The sequence below is a fragment of the Centrocercus urophasianus genome, unplaced genomic scaffold, assembly GCF_019232065.1.
Source record: "Centrocercus urophasianus isolate 14NV4802_14NV808 unplaced genomic scaffold, USGS_Curo_1.0 seq_19, whole genome shotgun sequence".
Classification (NCBI taxonomy): domain Eukaryota; kingdom Metazoa; phylum Chordata; class Aves; order Galliformes; family Phasianidae; genus Centrocercus; species Centrocercus urophasianus.
In genome coordinates, this window is record NW_024884744.1 from 20401837 (window position 1) to 20421449 (window position 19613).

Here is a 19613-nt window from a genome sequence, read left to right on the forward strand (position 1 = left end):
TGAAATGGCTTGAATTCCTGAAAAACATCAGTTACACTGAAAAGGCAACTGAAAAATCTCACCCAGCTCCCATTTCTTTATTTCAAAAAAATAGGAATGGTTCAAACTGTTGCACAACTTGGAAAAGTCACCTTACAACAGTCTGAAAAACTTCAGTTGATGAAAAAAAAACAAGCAAAAGTTGCCTGATCATGGTGAAAACTTAATACAGAAAGACAGAAAGCACAGCTGTCAGTCCCAGTAATAAAATAGTGAGAAGACCGTACTTCAAACAGGATTTATAAAATGAAACAGCAGTGACATTTTCACATAGCCCAGGATGGACTCTTGAAAGCACAAAAAAGGATGGAGACAAGACTTGTTAGACTCAGTGAGCACAAAACACTAGTAGCTGGCCACTTCCACAGATTCCAAGCTCATATTTTAAGGAGTGTGTCTTCTCTTTAGAACAGGTCATCTTTGCTTTTATTCTGCTTAATTGCTTTTTCTCCTTTAACGTTCAGCACATTTGACCAGTCTTATTTTGATTTCTTTTTCTTATGCTTGCCAAGTGACTGCCCTTCAGATCAACTGATCCTAGATCTGCCTTCAGTAATGATGCCCTAGGTTTACAGAGCATTCCAAAATAACAGGTTTCATTTTGATAGAAACCCACATGACAGATTGTTATTCTAGAAATAGACATTACACACAGTAACAGTTCAAGTTCATATATGCATACATAGCTTTTCTCATGACCATTGGGATCCCTTTCATAAACTCACATAAACCACTGGATAATTTTAATCTCTTACTTTGTAGGAGGTGGAAACTAACAGATGTGCGATATTCTGAACTGCTCCATGGTTAAACAAGATTGTCTGGTGGTCTGGACCCTACAAAGGAAAACATAAAACGAAATGTATTTATTTAAGGAACATGTGAAAGATTACTATTACCTCAATTATTATTATTTTAGTATTCAAAGGTAGGTTTCCTAGCATGGATTTTGTAATCAGTTGGCATATCGACTTATTTTTACAAGAAAGAAGCCCAATTCTTACTTTACAGCATTTGTCCTTCTTTGATAATCATTTTCATGCTTTACTTCAACAGGAAATAAAATTATTTCCCATAAAGGAAGAAACATGGACAGACTGCTTATGTTTCTATTTTTCATATTGGAAAGAATAGAAAGCTTCTGATTTTATTCACAAATCGCATAGAAGATCCCCAGTCACTGATGTCTTTCTAAAGGGTAATATTAAACATTTTCAACAACTCTAACCTCAGAAGAAACAGAATTAAGTGTAAAAATGTTTCCAGATAAAATGTGAAAGTGCTTTGGGAACTGATTCACAATTTCCTCCTACAGATCATTTTAGTTTCAAACACCCTCAGCCATAAATTTAGACTGCCATCACCCATTTCTTGACTTCAAGACCCAAGTCAACAATGGCCAATAGATCAATATTTTCCTTTCAATTTAAAAAGCATTTGGAATTAAACACAAATACTGAATTCTGCAGTAGGAAGGGATCAGAAATTCTGTAGCATAACGAGACTCAATGAGATCAAACAAACCAAGAAATGCCCAAGAGGCCTGCAACTCCCAGCAGTCTCCTGGGAGACTTGCAAACATCTCTTCAGAAGTAGAGTCATGACTCTGGCCACTGCATTAAACACAGGCACAATTGGGATTCACCTTTTGGAATGTCACACCGTTAATCACACCTTGATACATTTTCTTGACTACTCTGCAAATGAAGCAAGGATCTTCACTCAATTTTTTGTTCAAACCCAGCTGAGTGTATGGGCATATCCACACACCCTAGTAAGCATAAGTGACACTTCCTTTCCACATTTGAGATTCAGCTGAAATCAGATTCTTTTTATACTCAAAAGAACATTTTTGGAACATCCCTTACTCTAAGAAAAACAGCATGAGAATTACTTTTAGACGCAACATATCTGGTGCTTTAAGAGATGCTTCAGCTGCTACTGCCACCAAGAGCTTTCTATAAAAACAAAAATACAATCAAAATAGCATGGTTGAAGGAGGAAAACAACTTACATTGGCACACAGAAGTGGCTGAGGCAATGATTTAAAGCCGCAGCTATGCCAGTGTTGAAGCTGAAGAACAGATATTGAAATACGTGAAAAATATGAATGAACTTAGAAGTTAAAAAAATCATATTGACCTAGATTGTTCTAGCAATTCATGGGCATTAGAGATTTTTTCAGTGAGATGCAGATGTCAAACTCTGTGTTGATAGCTGCAGAACTTGATGTACAGATTAGATGTACGTGCTGTGTTTGCACACACCAATTCTGCTTGTCCAATGCACACTCAGGCTGAGTTATAACTGAAACAGAGACAGCTTCAAACACACAGGTGAAATCTTCAGGTTACAGTATACCCTTCCTTTCTAATTCCAAGCATCTCAGACAACAGCTTAAAAGCAGGGCCTTTTGGCTTTGTTTTTCTCTGGGTACCCTATCAGAGTTGCCAGTTCTACTTCAGGGATCTGAAACCCCCTTTCAGCAGAGTTGGAACTAGATGATGTTGAAGGTTCCTTGCAACCCAAGCCATTCTATTCTAGGATCTTTTTTCCCCAAATGTGCGTGAGAGAGGCAATATTTCAGAGACAAATAACTTCTCTTGCATTATTTTCTATCAAAATTCTGATTTTCAAGAAAGCAGTAGGATAGAACAGTCTAACAACTCATCCCATAATGAGATTTTAGAAGCAGATATGGAAATGCAAATGTATCTTGGTCCAGGGATCCAGCACCAGGCCTAGGATCACATAAGAAAACATTCTCAGAAGGGGCTTAGGAGGAAACTGCCCTGATTACAGGTTTTATCCTGGATCTCTCAGGGACACGAGAGTTTAATTTTCAACCAGTGGTGAATGTATTACTCATACAGAGTACCACCACATTCAAAAATAATTTTCCAACTTTATCTTTTCAAACTATTTATACAACTGCTTCTTTCCAAATGCATACCATATCTAATTTGACTATTAAAATAGTAAAGCTTACCTACTCGTGCTACTTTCTCTGGAAACAAATCGACTGTGATAGAGAGGACCTTTAAAAGTAAGTTTTGATTTGCATTTTAGCATGCTTTGAACACAATCCAATTTCAGTTTACTTGGTTTTGACTATAGTTGTAGCTATGCATGCTGAAAACTGCATCATTTCCCCCTGTAAACCAACACTGTCCTTGGCTTAGGATGGCTCTTCTCCAGAGTCAACACATTCCACTGCTCAATTTTAACTCCAAAGATGCAGTGAGAAGCAACACAAGCAGGAACTTGAAGCAGGTTCCTAGCATACTGCTGTTGTTGTCTGAATCAAGGATTTCCTAGCTGAGGAGAACAGGTCTGAGCTTTTCCAGTGAAATTTGAGCAGGTAAGAAAGAAGGAAACTGAGCAGCTCAACCAAATGCAACTCTCTGAACAGGAAGAGAGAACAGAGCACAAGATCTAAGCAGAGAAGAGTACGTAGAAACAAGGAGGACAGGAGCTGTGATACATCATCATTTAATTACATTGTTTAAATATGTCAACATTTTGTGTGTATCTGTTAATAGAAGGAAAAAATTGTAAACATTGATACTTATACTAATATGCTAAAGCTAACCTGAATTATAAACCTTACACTAACTCATTTACCCAGGAAAAAAACTAACATAAGGCTCTCAGTCATGTTTTTTTTAGGGTAGGAGATGAAAATTTCATTTTAAAATGTTCTGAATACTGAGACTTTCAGAAGTATTTAACACTTTTTAATAAGAAAGTACTTTCCACATAAATCAGAAAATCCCCTGCAAATTCTGCTGCCCTGCAGTAGATGTATTTTATCATATCAGAACACAGCAACTGATTTTTCATTTTATTTCCCAGATAGAAAATCCAAGAATTAATCAAAGTAAGAAAGAAAGGGGCATTTTAGAGTGTGCCCAAGAGTGGCATTAGCCAGAACAAGAAAGAAATGAGCTCTTGATCAGTTTAACATTTCTAATTATCAGTTTTTTTCAATTACAAATATTTCTCTTTGCTATGCAGCAAGGTATTTATTCTGCAAATATAGGCCCCATCCTTCATCCCTACCACTCTGCTTTTATTGTGCATTTCGGTTTCTCTGTTTACAATGCCACTTTTTTCTTTTCAAAACCTTGGCATTTTTCAAAGCATTTGGTCCAAGCTTTGTTTGAGCTGAGCAGGACTTGTTTGGAGTGGTGCTGAAAACAGCACAGCAAGTTTGTAAGAGCTTTGTTATTCTCCTCTTATTATGTGACTGGGCTGCTGTTTGGTTAACTATACATTTGAGATGGAAGTCAGCAGATCACAGAGTTAAAAGGAAGCTGCTTACGTGGAAAAAGATGAGAACTGTGTTCAGGTTGGGTTAGTTACCTGACATTACTCAGCACTTTGCACTCAGCCAGCAAGGCTTCTGCTGCTAAGTTCCACCTGGATCAACAGACTCCTGCACCTCCACATACAGTCAGACCTGTGCTATTTCCCCCATGTGCCAGCACAGCCTGATCCTTCAGCTGTTCAAGTGACTCTGACTATTATGGACACTTTCAAGGGCTATTTAAACTTGAGATGCCTGTGTCATTAGACAGCTACAACTCACTTGTTCCTAGCTCCCATCAGGTCAAGTCAGAAACAACCAAAACACCTCACATGAAATCTTCCCACAGCAGAATGGTTTGGCACTGGTTTCTTAAAACACTAAATTTGTTTTTCAATAATAATTACAGATCTGAGCTTATATAGTCCAGTGTAGGATTTTATCTGTGCTTGCTTTCAACATTTCTATACATATTAGCAGCTGAGTTCAATTTTTAAATCACTTTACAGTCTCCAGTTTCACATAATAGAAGAAATTGAATTGGATGAATGTACATGCCAAGGTAGAGACAAACAAAGAAATAATTTACAGTTCCAGAAGACTCATTTCTAAATTACAAGACATATTTTTGGAGGTAAATACTTCTCAATTCAAGAATTTTGAACAGTTTTATTTGTCAGTCCAGCAGATAAATACAGTCTAATGTCTTTAGTTATAAACTGTGGCTATAAAGGATAGATGCTAAATAATTTTTATTCTCTACACTGAACTGAGACAGTCACTACACACCCATCAGGTGCAGTAACTACCAAAAGAAACAACAATCTTTTTAAAAATGTTGTGTGGGGAAACTAGGGAAAGACGCAGACAAGGAGAGTGTCTTAAAACTGGAAGACAGCAGCATGAGAACAAGAATGTGTCTGAGGTGGAGCTGTTGTTGGTAAATTAGATGTATTCCTATATTAGGGGAACTGCGTTATACAACAGGAATGAACCTATAACTGGTACAGCTCAACTGAGAAGAGCATTCTTCCCCTCAATCTTAATACTTCTTGGAAACCCTTCTTTTGGCTTAAAACAGCTGGTGTGACAGAAGATGAAAGCCCTTTGGAAAGAGAAGTTCACATGTAGCTTGAGATTTCCAGAGAAATAAAAATGAAACTTTCCTATACTTACACTGTTGGTAGTGATGACTGATATTTGCCTAGACTGTGATGTAGTTTAGTAGCCAAAGATATTTACATCTCAAAAATCAGTTATTTCCATAGTTTGTATGTGACAGCAAATCTAGGACAATAGCAGTCGAGCCACTATTGTGCTAATGTGCCTGCCAAAACAGGAAGTATCATACACAGTTTCTTATATGCTAGAAACACAGCAAGTCTCACAGAGAAAATGTATTCTCTTCCTTACTTTGCAGCAGTGTGAGAAGATCTGACATATGTATTCTTGTGTATATCGAGACCTACTGAGCAGCGCCATGAGGTGCGAGATAACTGTAGCATCCTGGAAGCAAGTCAGAAAAAAAAAGGGTATTAAGACCATTTCACCATAGTTTGTTAATAATTTGTTACTTAGAAGAGTACTCAATTCCTCAGTCCATATTCCCAACAGAAAGTATTTCAGAATAAACCACTGGAGTTTCCAGTCCCACTGAAACTTGCAGACACAAAACATGACCATAGAAGTAGTATAGAAGATACTTCAGACATCCTCACAAATGCATGTTAGATATGAAACTTTCTGCTTTTGCCTCCAGAGTCTTTACTTCATGAGCAAACAAGAAATAAATAAAAGGGGAAGAAGGAAAAAAACCTACCCTGACTGCAAATCTGGAATTCTGTGGCACTGGCTGACTGATTAGTATAGAGTAATCATTTAATCATTTCCCTTGGTTTTAGACAGCGTTACACTAATGCCAGAGAACTCCAAGTACATCAAGCAAAAGAAAATCATTAAACTTGAAGTTCTGTCATGAAAACACATCTATCTACTTTGTAAGCTCTATGGTAAATTACAAAATGACAATATTTTAAAGCTGTCTTTTAGTTCTACCAGTACCTCTCAGGTCAGATGACGACATTAAAAGCAATACCAACCATTTTAATTTGGAAAGGCAGAAACCTGAATTAACTCCAGGAGATAAAGGGTGCCTAACAAAGGAGATGAAAGAACCGAACGATTCTTCTTGTCCAAAGAACTTACAGTATAAGTTGACCATACACAAGTAAATCAGATCTGTTCTACCTACAGGAGAGCAACTGCTGAATTGCAACACTCTTTGTGGGGAAGAAGTGGGTTAAAATTAGAGCAAAGTCTTCGTGCTCATTAGCTACTTTTACAGTGATGAAAGTAACAACAACCCAATTGCTATAAGAGCTTTTTCTGAGCTTTCATTTTCTAATTACTTGGAAAATTTCCAGCAGTACTTTTCTATATGAGCAAAATAAATATGCTGAAGACTCTTCTAATATTATCCACATTTGGGATTAACAAAGTTTTGCAGTATTCACCTTTATTTTCAAGATGTATACGTATACAAACTGTGAATTTAGCAGGTCAACTTCAGAAAATTTTGCTGCCCATCCTTTTTCATCACAACAGAAGGCAAAAAGGTAGAGCAAATAACGTATACCGAGAACAAAAGCAACTTCTGTTTCAATTGTTTGTTTCTTAATAACTGGAAGGGATCAACACAGCACAGACTCATTTGCCATTTCAGGGTCTGATAGAAAAAATTACTTACTAGGAACTGGAATTCTTCCAGATACACCAGACATATATCCATGCTTGCTGCATGCTTATATGCATAGGAAAAGCAAAGGACAAACTATTCTGAGCAGTATTATTAGGGACTGGTTTAAAGTAGTTGCACCTGATCTGCCTTTCTATATGGCATATATACAAACACTGACTGCTTCTCAACTGCAGAGTCCAAAAGGCCTGGGAGCAGTTGGTTTGGTTCAGGGGTGATACCAGACACTAAATCCTCAAGTACTGCACTAGTGGACATAACCATCATCAAGCATCCACCTGATTCTCCTTAACAAAGTGAGCCTGCAGTAACTGGCTTTAGGACACAGGCCACAAAGCCAAGTTCCATGAGAAACCAGAAACATCTAATGGGCCAACCTTGCTCACAAGAAAAACATGCTGAAATCTTCAGTAGTCCTAACAGATCCCCAAAACGTTTGTCTCCTTCCTCAAGTTAAAACAAAACAGATTGACACCCCCAGAATTCCTCTGTGGTTTAGCACACTTGACCCATTAAAACAGACTCTTATCATTTTCCATTAATCTTAGGCAGTCTCATCTCTACAGAGTTTAACACACCGAACAGCATTACGATTAAAAGGACAGAATACTCTGCTTACAACTTACTGTGTACAGGAGATCCTCTGGAGTTACAGGACTGATGAATATGGTACGGAGACACCGTAGGCAAGCTTCTATAAACTTCAAATCTGGTGACAGTAATCCTATAAATAAAGAAAAAACTAACTCAGTTTCATTTGCTTATTCGAATACTCAAACAACTACTAAGAATTAGTCATTAATTTACAACAAACGAAGAGTACCTTGCAATAAGGCTGGGATAATATGGCAGTCTAGTAGGGATTTGACATTATTCTCTGTGCCCATTGCAAGGCTTCCCAAGACCACTGCACATTCTGTTCTCAGTTCTGTGCTGGAGCTTTCTTGCTGAAGCAAGTATAGCAACCTGCAAACAGAATTATTTTTAGAACAAAATTCACATGGAACACAACTGGCAAGTCAGGTAAAAAGTAATATGAATCCTACAGTATAAAGAGGATAAGGCCATTAACAGAAGGACGGAATCCAAACTAAAGAGTAAGATGAGCATTTCTGTGTTGGGTACTTTTACACCGTATGTTCCTACACAGGTTTTAGTTGCTGCTATGGTGCAAAGATACCTCGCTGCTTCTTCTAAAAATATAATGTCACTGTACTGATGATGAACTGGGATAATGTGCTTCAGGTTACCAAGGATCCCAAATTTCAATTAAAGGAAATGAGTCTGCTGTTTGACGTCAGTGGGAAAGGGAGCCTCATACATCTCCCCACTGTTAGCCACTACTGACCTAGGGACGTGGCTACCACTGTCAGGATGGCTGCTGCCTTTGGCAGTGACTTCTTCCAGGTTGCAGTTGCAAGGTAATTCTGTGGGCACTGGGAGCAATGCGAGTTCTGAACACCAAGAAATTATCACATATGAACATAAAGAACGCACATCTTTGGGTCTCAATCACCACAGTTTCTTTAAAGAATCAAGATTCCTAGGAGGTCTTTCTATTATTCTTTTAGATGACGTTGGTAGTACCTGAATCACAGGCAGAGCTCACCAAACACTTTCATTTTAAATTTGAGTCGTGCAAAGACAGAGAGCAACCAGATTCCTGCCTCACGTTGGCACAAAAGATAATCTCCAAGATTGACACTGTTTATTAACTTGAGAACCATTTAACTAAGGGTTCCCTCTACAATTCTCAGCACAACTGGAACAGGCAAGATGGCTTGCACACAGAGATACAATTCTCTCTGTACACGCAAGATACATGGTTGCTTTTCCAGAGATAGCAATGCACAGTTCTGTCTCATTTGAAGGGATCTTCTCTAAAAGCTTGCAATATACTGAAGCCTCCTCCGAGAGAAGAGGGGCCACAAGCCAGCACAATCCCACTGCTGTAGAAGCAAGAAGTAGCTACTCAGATCAACAGATGCCTAAAGAACCCCCCACCTCCAATCCCAAAGCTGCCTTCCTGAATGGAAGGCAAGTAAAGAATTAGCCAGAAACACAGCAGCTAAATGCAATTTAGGAACACAGGACAGGAAAGGGACGATTAGGGGCAGTAACACAGAAGAGTACTTTCAGCACACATCTGACATGTTTGCCATTTACATAAGGGATAAATTGCTCCTTAAGTTTGTAACTTAAAATAAAAGGCCAACAGACAGAATTACAGAATTACAGACAGAATTAAAGGAAGAGAGGTCCTTTCATGACATCAAAGGTCTCTTCCACAGCTAGAAGTTGGACATTCATTGGGGACAATTCCACCTCTGCCAGGAAGCAGATCACATAACCAGCTCCTGGAGAACGACAAAGCAATCCTCCAGTTCTCCCTCACAACTCATCGAATGAAAAACAAGCAGATTTGCCAGAAAAGGAAATCTGCCTTGCTGTAAACACAGGTCAGACACTAACCAGAAAGCCAAGGTACTCCAGCATCACCCATAGCACAAGCATATGCTTTGTCAGACCTAGCTGATCCAGTGGTGAAAAAAGCTCCACAACATAAAAAGGGTGGATGAAGTTCCTTCCTTCGCACCAAAATGAACATGTGTGATGGAAATGAGCCTAGCAGCACAGATACCTTCTCTCCTTTCCAATTCTTTCAGATCCAAACAGCCAGATTGAGAACAGAACAGACACAAATTCAGAGCAGCACAGAATTCCAGAATCACTTCTGCTTTTGCAATCTTCTCTGTCCACAAATGTAACATGCATGAAGACAAGCAGGTCTGTTGTTGCTGCTGTAGTATTGGGAAGGTTACTTGCTCCTGATGTTTAGGAACTTCTTGTATAAATCTATTTCTTATTTGTATCCATTCACTATGGCACACTTGTTATCCTCTATAAAATCCCTCTGGTGTCTTACAGGCAGCAGTTGGCAGCCACCTTTCCTGAAGCACTCTGGTCCCAGGTGGCTCAGTGGGGCTGATCTGCCCCATCTCTTTAGTGCTGATGGAATGCAGGACGTAAAAAAGGCTGAGGTTATCAGTTGTTCCACAAAGCACACCTCACTCATCGTTTGGGCAAACTCAAACCAACCGTACCTATCTGACCGGCTTCTGGAAAAAGAACCAAAAAGCCCCCCAGAAATCCTTAAGACAAAGAAATATTCTAAAGCTACCAATTCTGGTACTGTCCTCTTCAATGTATCAGCTGCACTGAGTTCAAGGTAAAGATGATTGCTGCTACTGAAACAGTACAAAAGAAGTAAAACATAAGTAACGTTATGTGAGATTGTAACATTTCACTTCCAATCCTAAAGAGACAGCATAACCTTGCACCAGTACTTCACCTCCTAGATCAGGTAAGAACTGACAGCAAACAGCAGGCTGTTCTGGTAAAACACAAATTCACTGAATCATCTTCGCTAAAATTTACCCCCGAAGAGATGTGAGGCTTTCCTTGAACATTACAGTCCCATATGGACACTGCAATCCCATTGACTGTTCTAACTCGGATATTCTCAAATCACAAAATAAAAACCCTTAATTGCACAGGAATTGCCTCGAGCAGACCAGATGAATGAACTCACTGTGGAACCCATGCACTTTGCAAACACGTTGCAGCAGTTTTCAAAATCAGCATTCTATTTGTAACCACAGTGCTGGAAATGATGTAACTTGTGGGGGCATTTCCTGACAAGTTTGACATCAACTTCTTTTATTGGTATGATTTAAAAAGCAAACAGAAAGATGTGATTTCAAATTGTTGGGCATTTAGAAAACACACTGACAGCCAAGAGGAGAAATCAGCAACAGAGGCTGTATACTCTTCCATCTCAGCACAGGGAGGAGAGAATGAAAAGCAAAGTCCGTTGCCAAAATGGTTCAGCTCCAGGTTTAAGCAGCTTTTAAAATAATTGTAAAATGCAATTTTTTAAAATGATTCAGCGTAATTTTATCAAGAATTAAGGCACTTCATTCGTCCTGCTGTCATGATGCTCGCTCAATTTGCTCCTTCTTTCAGGTGCACAAGCATCAGAACTCCTCACTGTTGGAACCCTAAGACCCGGCTGGCTCGCTTACAGCCCAGGCTGCACTGAGATACATTTTAATTTCAGTTTAATTCAGCAAATACAGAACAAATGTGCTGTGAAACAAACAAAACAACTTCCGAAACGGGAACCACAGACACCATCCTCCCCAAACCCACAGCCATACCTCAAGGCAAACGTTTCTGCAGCATGCTGTATGCAGTGCTGGTTTTTATGGACTGCAGTGGGAGAGGCATAGCAGAGCTGGGGCAACGACAGCAAGCCAGCAGCTCCTCCAGCTCCAGAGCAGGACCTGAGCTTGCACACTCACAGACCACTGCTAACTTGGAGATATGCCATGTTTCATTTTGTAATCATCTGAAGCAGTTTTATTATTGGAAAAAAAAAAAAAAAATAGACAAGAATATAAAAAACCATCTTTTTGTTGATTATGTTCTCACAACGAGAAGCCGTTGAACAAGACTGGTTGGACTGGATGGTCTCAGAGGTCTTTTCCAACCTTGGTGATTCTATGACTCTACAACACAGCTGCACTCCTCTGGTGTAACAGCTGGTGGAAATGCACCTAGCTGCTAATTAGATAATGTCAGTAACTTTCTGGGGGCAGTGGGGGTGGTAAAATAGCTTGCATGAAACCTAGATCTCAATTTAAAAATGCAAATGTATTTCTTTCTATGTTCAGTAACCATGTCCTGTAGAAATGTTCTGAGATGCATGTCATATTGATAACATCCTGAGGCTTTTAAGGGCTTTGATAAATGAACTATTCCTTGAATCCAGAAACGATCAGCCCTGTTCAGAAACATTTACTTTCAAGTTTGCTTTTTTTTCCTGAAGGAGGTTTCACAAAATCCAAAAGCACCCTCAATTCTGAAGGCTGTTCACTTCCAAAAGAAGTAATTGCTGTTTTCCTTCCCATTAACAGCCCATGCTTAGAGCAGATGTTACAGCTATGTTAATGCAAAGGAGGGAAAATGAAACACACTGACTACAATATATGGTCTGCATATTTAAAATAGAAGTTCTTAACTAAGCTTTGTAATTAGTACAGATGAACATTTAAATACAGATTTCTCATACAGAAAGTTTTTGAAATATTAATAACATCCTTTTCTATGTCTTTGAAACATGCTTGGCTTTCATCTTGGGTTTTCCACAGAACTAAAGATCCTCGTAATAATATTCCCTATTGCCTTTTTTAATTTCTTTTTTTATTTTTTAAAGAGCAAACTGACACCTTGTCACACTGAAAATTACAAATTTAAATGACATCCTTTTACGGTCATGAGAAACATAATTCTGGAGCAGTTTGTTGTTTCCAGCGTCTGGAATGGGCAAGTTCAGCAAAGATGTTTGCAATATACTGCTACCATATAGAAAGATTAAAAAGATAAAGAGGTAGAAAAATAGCATGTTCACACGGGGAGAAAAGGGAATGTTACAATTTGGGTGCTCATCTCCAGCTACCAGTGCTAGCATGAGGCTTACTAGGAACAGCTGCAGCAGTAGCAGCATGTCCCATGGAACATGGAGGATACTGGAACAAGGCTCTGCCAGAACCATCACAACTCCCATCTGTAGAGCTCAAGAGCTTCAGAGATGCCCAAAGCAAGGGAGATTCTGAAACAGGAAAACAGGGGAATGCTGTTGTTGACTCGCTTTTCAGCCAGCGATCCCTCAGTGAAGGTATCCAGGCAATTGTAACTAAATGAGATAGGACATTAAATCCATCCAGAAGAATATTTCAACGAGCTCCATGAACAATTATGCCTGGAAACCACAAAAAAGGGCAGCTGGAAGCATGACCTATTGTGAACAACTGACAGGGATTCATCCAGGATAACCAGGCAATACTCCAGACACGAAGCAGAGAACTTTCAAAGAACATAGCTACTGAATAAATGGGGCCTATAGCAGCTGAGCAAGGAAGATTTTCCTTTCTTTTGAAGCTCACTGAGATGGGTGTGTTGCACCACAGGGCTGAAAGATACCTGTGTGTGACTGGGACCTCACCAGTGTGCTCCAACACAGACCTCATACAGCTGGCTAATTTACTCCGACATTCCGCCCCACTCACAAGTTGTCACTCTCTGGAGTTCTTAAACCTGGGAGGGAGATGGTGAAACTCAGCTGTTAGTACCTGATAGAACACTTCCAGCACTTCACTGAATCCCATTAGCAGGGCAACTGCTCAAGTTACAGTACTTTCTATCTTGAGATCCTGTAATTCAAATGACTGTTTATCATCTCTAGACCATTTCTGGTGAAGTATTATTTTAGTAACACAAACAACTAACACGGATTACAGAGGAAAATATTCTTCTACAGGGCTACATATTACAATGCTGCAAGCAGTGGGGAAGTAAGCTGCAAAAAAGTTTTTCCTTTAGGAAGAAGCTTCAGCTTAAAGCTCCTGTAACTTCTTGTTTTGTTTAAATACCTTCACTTACAATAATATTACATGATTTTTTTCCCCACATAAGTTACCTTAATATCCAACCAAGTTGATTCTCATTGTCCACTAAATCCAATGTTGGAAAGCCATAATACCTACTGAGTTGTGTGAAGTCTACAGTAAGTTATCCTTATACAAAATACGTTTTTCCTTAAGGACTGGGTTTGATTTCTTCTCACCCTAATGATCAGTTTCATGTAAAAATAACTCTTGCTACTTCATGTTAAAGCAGTGCAGAGTGATTCGCTTTTTCATAACAGGAAGCAAGGTTTGTTGTCTCTCCATCTGTATTTTTGAATTCTTCGTTGTACACAAAATGGCTAAACCATATTCCCACTCCATTTGCCATCACCCAGCCTTCATTCAGAAAGAATGTCAAGAATAGGCTTTGAACAGTTTTACAGAAATGGTGCTCACAGCTCCTTTGGAACACTTCCCATGAGACATCACAAAGCTAATTTTGCATGATTTAAAAAGAAAAGAAAAACTGTAACATAAAATTCAAATCAAAAATCACAACTTACAGGATGCCGTTAGAAGTACAACTCATACTTACAATGCCCTTTTTGGTACTACAAAAGACACCTCTAAGGGACGCTGACAAGCTTTTAAACAAAACCAGCTCTAATACAATCCTGCTGACCATGAATGCTTGCCTTAACTCACACATACTCCACAGTACAGTTAGTAGAACACCTCATTCCGATCACACACGACCCTCATAGTGAAAGTTACTCTTCATAGAGATGTATAATTACATAGGCAGGCCCTGCCTCCTGATTGTCCTGAAGACAAAAGCAGGCACAAGAGCACCAGCACCTTCAGGGCTTCTTCTCCACCCCTTTCACACTCTAGGGTAGGGGAGGATGAAGCTCCTTCACCCAAGCCCACAAAGCACTAGGTTTGGGCACAGATTCCCAACAAGTGAGGTACGTAACACAGAAAATGCCATACAAAGTGCAGCCAACTAGAGAACGAGCCATCAGCAAACAACTGTGCTCTACCCTGGCAAGGATGTCCATGAAGTAACTAACGGGCATGACAGACCGAGTAACACCATGTCCAAACACTGTGCCTGAGATCTTGAAAGAAAGCTGGTACCATACCAGAGAACTGAATCATTTCAACAGATGTGTCCAGCTGGTAGCTGGTTCACCTCTCATCAGCTCCACCAGCAGAGGTCCTGCAGCTCATCTGAATGCCATGCAACTTCTGCACAGTCAGCAGTCAATTAGATGGGAAACAGAACTGCAAGGGATCTTGACAAATCCTTCAGTCACCATCCCTGCTCCAAGACTGGATCAACGATCCACTCTACAGACCTTTCTAACATCAACAGCAAAAACCTTGTTCATGTTGCTACTTTAATTAGAGCCTGGAAAAAAAAACAAAACAAAACAAACAAATTACTGCTGAACTGATATATTTATCTGGTAACCTGGCCTTAGATTGCCATGAAAATTGTTTGCTGCCCAGCGTGAACTGAGGAAAAAGTAATGTCAAACCAATACATGGCAACTCCTCATCCATTACTGCTCTGTTACTTCTTCACCAAAATTTAATACTGGATCCATGGATCACTGCATACTTTGAAAGGTGATTGAGATAACTTCTGCCTAAAACCATTTTGAGATAGTATTGGGCCCAATTCTGCTGTGCCTAATCCTAAGCAGCCAATAATTAAGGAAACCCGCATGACTACATGAATCAAGCACAAGACATATCTGCATTAATACATGTTTCATGCATAATTTCAGCACAAAGTTATAAGCTAAGGAATTAAAGACTTTCATAGAAGCCATATTCCTCGCTCACAAAGGAGTGCTACCTTACAGTAACTAACGATGGATTTAGAACCAAATACTCAGTCCAGTGTTAGTATGTCCTGTCTGTACAGGAAATGATCCTGTCAAGCAGATATTTGCATTCCTAGCTAAGTGTGGCTCTCCTTTAAGAGACGCATTACAAAAGACAACAATTAAAGAACTCCTAGAACAACTACTTAAATTCAAAGACAACCCCAAGCAAAAACTTCAATAGCCTTTGTTCTTAGCATCTTCTTCAGAGCAAACAATCGGGAAATGATCACAGGTGACTTTGAAAGGTACAAAGAGAATGCATTTAATTGGTACATCTGTCTCCCTTTTTAAGAGATGACACCAATAAGCTGTAAGCTCATGAACACAGGTGGCCACTGACCAACAGTAAAGCAATTCTGCTGTTCTTCCCCTGCATTTTTTTCCATAGAGATCTTTGAAGGACTTCACAATTCTTTCCAATGAATTAGCAGTCTGATGTGTTCAAGTAGGTATTATTCTTACACACAAGCCTTGGGTATGTGGCCCACTTTCAAACAAAAGATATTTCCTTGGCTTTTCCAAACCTCAAATTGATCTGTACTAAAACATAAACACACTGTTTTCTTTTGCACTACGTGACAGAAATGTGAAGATGCTCTTTGGATTTAAATGATTTCTTCTCATCACACGAAAAGTTGCTGAAGGAACACTAATTTTTTCTTCTCTGCTTCCCTAAATGTGTAAACAAGAAGTTGAACCACAGGAAAAAGCAGCAGCAGCAGAATTCTATCAATTCCCATGTCAGTATAGAAAAGAATCAACTCCCCTTGGGAGACTGCAATCTAGGCAAGAAAAGAAAACCCACAGTTAACTTTGCAGAGGACCCTTAGAGCAAAGAATTAAAGCTTCCTTACACCTTTGCTTATTGGGATACAGTTTGACTTTACAAACGGGAATTACAATTTTCCTGTTCAGCTTCTTTTAGTTTCAGTGATCATTCCATGAATTTAAAGGCACATTAAAAAAAAAAAAGACAAATTCCCACCACCCTGTTAGAGAAAACAGGAGTTCTTCAACATAAATGGTCTGTAATCTGTTTAGGTCTATCTGCAAGACCTTGAGAAAACTCTACAGCCTTCAGAAAGGCATTCACAGGTGGATAATGCCACCAGATTTTGCCAGTAAGAACTGTCTTTCTCCCACAAAATCCCATTCCATTTATGTTCTTCTCAGAACACAGAGATAGTCAGCCTTCTCAGAACGCAGTCAGAAAAGTTTTGGCATTGGAATTCCTGTCATTTGGGGATAAGTTGTACTAAAGTGAAAGCAGACACGATCATTTATCTTTTAAGACTTCCCAAATACAGTCCTTTCTTCGCATTAGGTTATCCATGTAGTTTACTTGAAAAGCCAGAAGGTATTAACAGAAAAAAATTTCCGTATTTTCATTATTGGGCACAGAACAAGTAAAAAGAGGAAGCTCAATAAGAGCAAGAACACAAAGTCCTGTGCAATTTATGAAAAGGCAGATTCTAGATTTACAAGAGAGCCTCTATTTTTTTTTTTAATTGGAAGCAAAAGAATAAATAATAGTTAGAAGAATCTCTTGGGTCTGTTGTGGGGGAAAAAAAGAAAGGTATTCTTTAAAGTTTGCAAAAGTTCCATCCAATGCCCACTTCGATCTTCACACACCATGGGGAGTCTTCTCTTCACCACCCACTTGTTTCAGTCAGAGCTGAAGATTGTCCAGCAGGTTTTGGAGAGCGGGTTTCCCCACAGCTAACTCCTAGGGAATTGGAGGGCTAGCCTTGGCACAAAACTTAATCTGTAAATGAAGACATTCCCCGGGAAAAAAATGAAATGCCAAGTGAGAAGAAGCTGCCTCAAGCAGGACAGTTGGGGGCCAAGTTGCCATTTAAGCAAGGATCACAGGTAGGTCCCATACTGCTGGCACAAGTAATGCAAGGCTCAGAGCTTTCCTCCTCTGCTGCTGCAAGTTGTAACTGAAAGCAAGGTGGAGGAGAAGAGGTGTGAAACGAAAGCCTTAGTGAGCAATCCAGTAGCTGCAGTTATCTGTTGTATGTGTACTGCTAAAATCAGGGTCCAGAAAAGGTTAACAACAGCTGAAGCAGTAATCCAGCAATAAAGCATGAACAAAACTTGTAAATCCTTTGGAGCAGGTGGAGAACAGAAGCAAATTATCTCAGATGTTTATTTATCATTTTAAATTATACTTGCAACAATCTTACACACTTTAACCTGTGAACTCACCAGACAATTGGCTGAAGAACAGGACTGAGATGCAACCACTTTCATCCATCTTTAATATTATCAATGTTGAAAAATATACATATTTCATTCCTAAGCTGATAATGTTTGATTAAACATTAAAAAAAAAAAAATCTCCAAAACTACTTTAAGGAACCCTATGAAATTCTAAATTAAAAGCGTTACTCAACAGCCTGTGCTGTAATACATGAGATTAACACACATTTCAAGTCTCCCAGTTATATTAAAGAAACTATGCAGTCATCTACAATCAAATTAAAACAAAAAGGTGCCTGTGATCTAAGGATCACCATTCCAGACCTGTTGTGAGTCAGTGAAAAGGAGAGTAGCAAAGGACATACCTTGGAACTGCTCCCAAAACAATCAAGTTGGCTTTTTGTTTGTTGTTTCCAATTACAGCATTTTTCATATCTCTGTAAATCCAGAAAGAAAAACAAACCCTGGTAAATTATGCTGAGGTACTGAGGGCTTAAATCTATAGAATTTACTATTTCCATGAGGGCTGAGCAAATACTCTTTCACATCTCCATGCTTCACCTGCAGGACTGTGCTTAAGGGCACAGTTTCCACAGCCCACAGATGAACACCCCAGAACTCCAGGATTCCATTACATCCCAGCTTATGCAAGCAAGCAAAAATCCCACACCATCTCACATGCACAGCAAACATGAAGAAGTTCTCATTACTGAGCAAAATTAGACAGTTTTTTGTGCCCATACATTCATTAGACCTCATAATAACAAAAACCACGCATCTGTATCTCAAAATCCAGGGAACAAAGTTGGAACAAAACCACTTCCCTGCCTGCACATTAGGGTAGGGTTAACTGCAATACAGGTGTTTGTACCACGGTAAGGAACAAAGAGAGCATTTTGGAAAGCCAACGCTGCTTCTGCACACTACCAAGTCCTACAGAGATGTGTGCTTTGCAACCTTAATGTTCAGAAATTTTCAGTACTAAATATTATACACCAAAAAACATCACCTTTTTTTTTTAAAGAGTCTCTCCCCCTATACGTGAATACACTGAACATACGTGAACATCCAGAGAATCTGAAAGAAAGCATTATGACTGGTTTTGGGAAATCAAGACCACACATTTCTAGGAAAGCTTTCAGCTGTATGGGTTTTATAAAGCCAAGGGGAGAAGGCAGTTCAAATTAAGATAATTCTTTACCAACAAATCACAAAGTTGCTAAAATAATAAATGTATGCACATAATTTGTGAACTTCAGTGGTTGCTTCACTCTGTGCCTGCAAAGACAATGGAGCAGATCCTCCTGGAAACTCCATTAAGGCACACACAAGACAAGGAGCTAATCCAGCACTGCAAGTGAAGCTTCAGCAAAGGCAGATCAAGCCTGACCAACCTGGTGGCCTTCAACAATGGACTGATGGCTTCATTAGACAAAGTAAGAGCAACTAATGGAATCTACCTGGATTTCTGCAAGGCCTTTGATAGAATCCCACATCACATCCTTCTCTCTAAATTGAAAAGAAATGGATTTGAAGGCTGGACTGACTATTTGGAGAATGAAGTACTGGTTGGATGGTTGCAGTCAGAACATAAGTCAGCAGCTCTACATCCAGGTGCAGACAGGTGATGGGAGGTGTCCCTCAGGGGCCCATCTTGAGACCAGTGATCTTCAATATCCTTCTCAAAGACAGAGACAGTGGGATTGAGTACATCCTCAGCAAGTTTGCAGGTGACACAGGGATCTCTTGGAAAGAGTCCAGCGCAGGGCCACAAAGATGGTGAGGGGCCTGGAGCATCTCTGCTATGAGGAAAGGCTGAGTGAACTGGGTCTGTGCAGCCTGGAGAAAAGAAGGCTGAGAGGGGACCTGATGCAGGTCTATAAGTATCTGAGGTGTGGCGGGCAGAATGGCGAGGCCGGACTCTTTTCAGCGGTGAG

General features: G+C 39.5%; 1 protein-coding gene across 2 annotated transcripts in view; it reads right to left on the reverse strand.

Moving 5' to 3' along the window:
• ARMC8 (armadillo repeat containing 8) overlaps positions 1 to 19613 on the reverse strand; it is a 56070-nt gene that overhangs the window by 22830 nt on the left and 13627 nt on the right. The window contains exons 2-7 of one of the 2 annotated variants that reach the window (XM_042820523.1): positions 18042 to 18113; positions 7927 to 8069; positions 7730 to 7827; positions 5762 to 5854; positions 2054 to 2113; positions 795 to 875 (exon numbers count right to left, since the gene is read on the reverse strand). In XM_042820523.1, coding sequence (XP_042676457.1) covers positions 795 to 875; positions 2054 to 2113; positions 5762 to 5854; positions 7730 to 7827; positions 7927 to 8069; positions 18042 to 18109 — 543 coding nt within the window. In that variant the 5' untranslated portion in view covers positions 18110 to 18113. The remainder of the gene's footprint in view (positions 1 to 794; positions 876 to 2053; positions 2114 to 5761; positions 5855 to 7729; positions 7828 to 7926; positions 8070 to 18041; positions 18114 to 19613) is intronic. The other variant, XM_042820524.1, reaches the window with a different exon arrangement.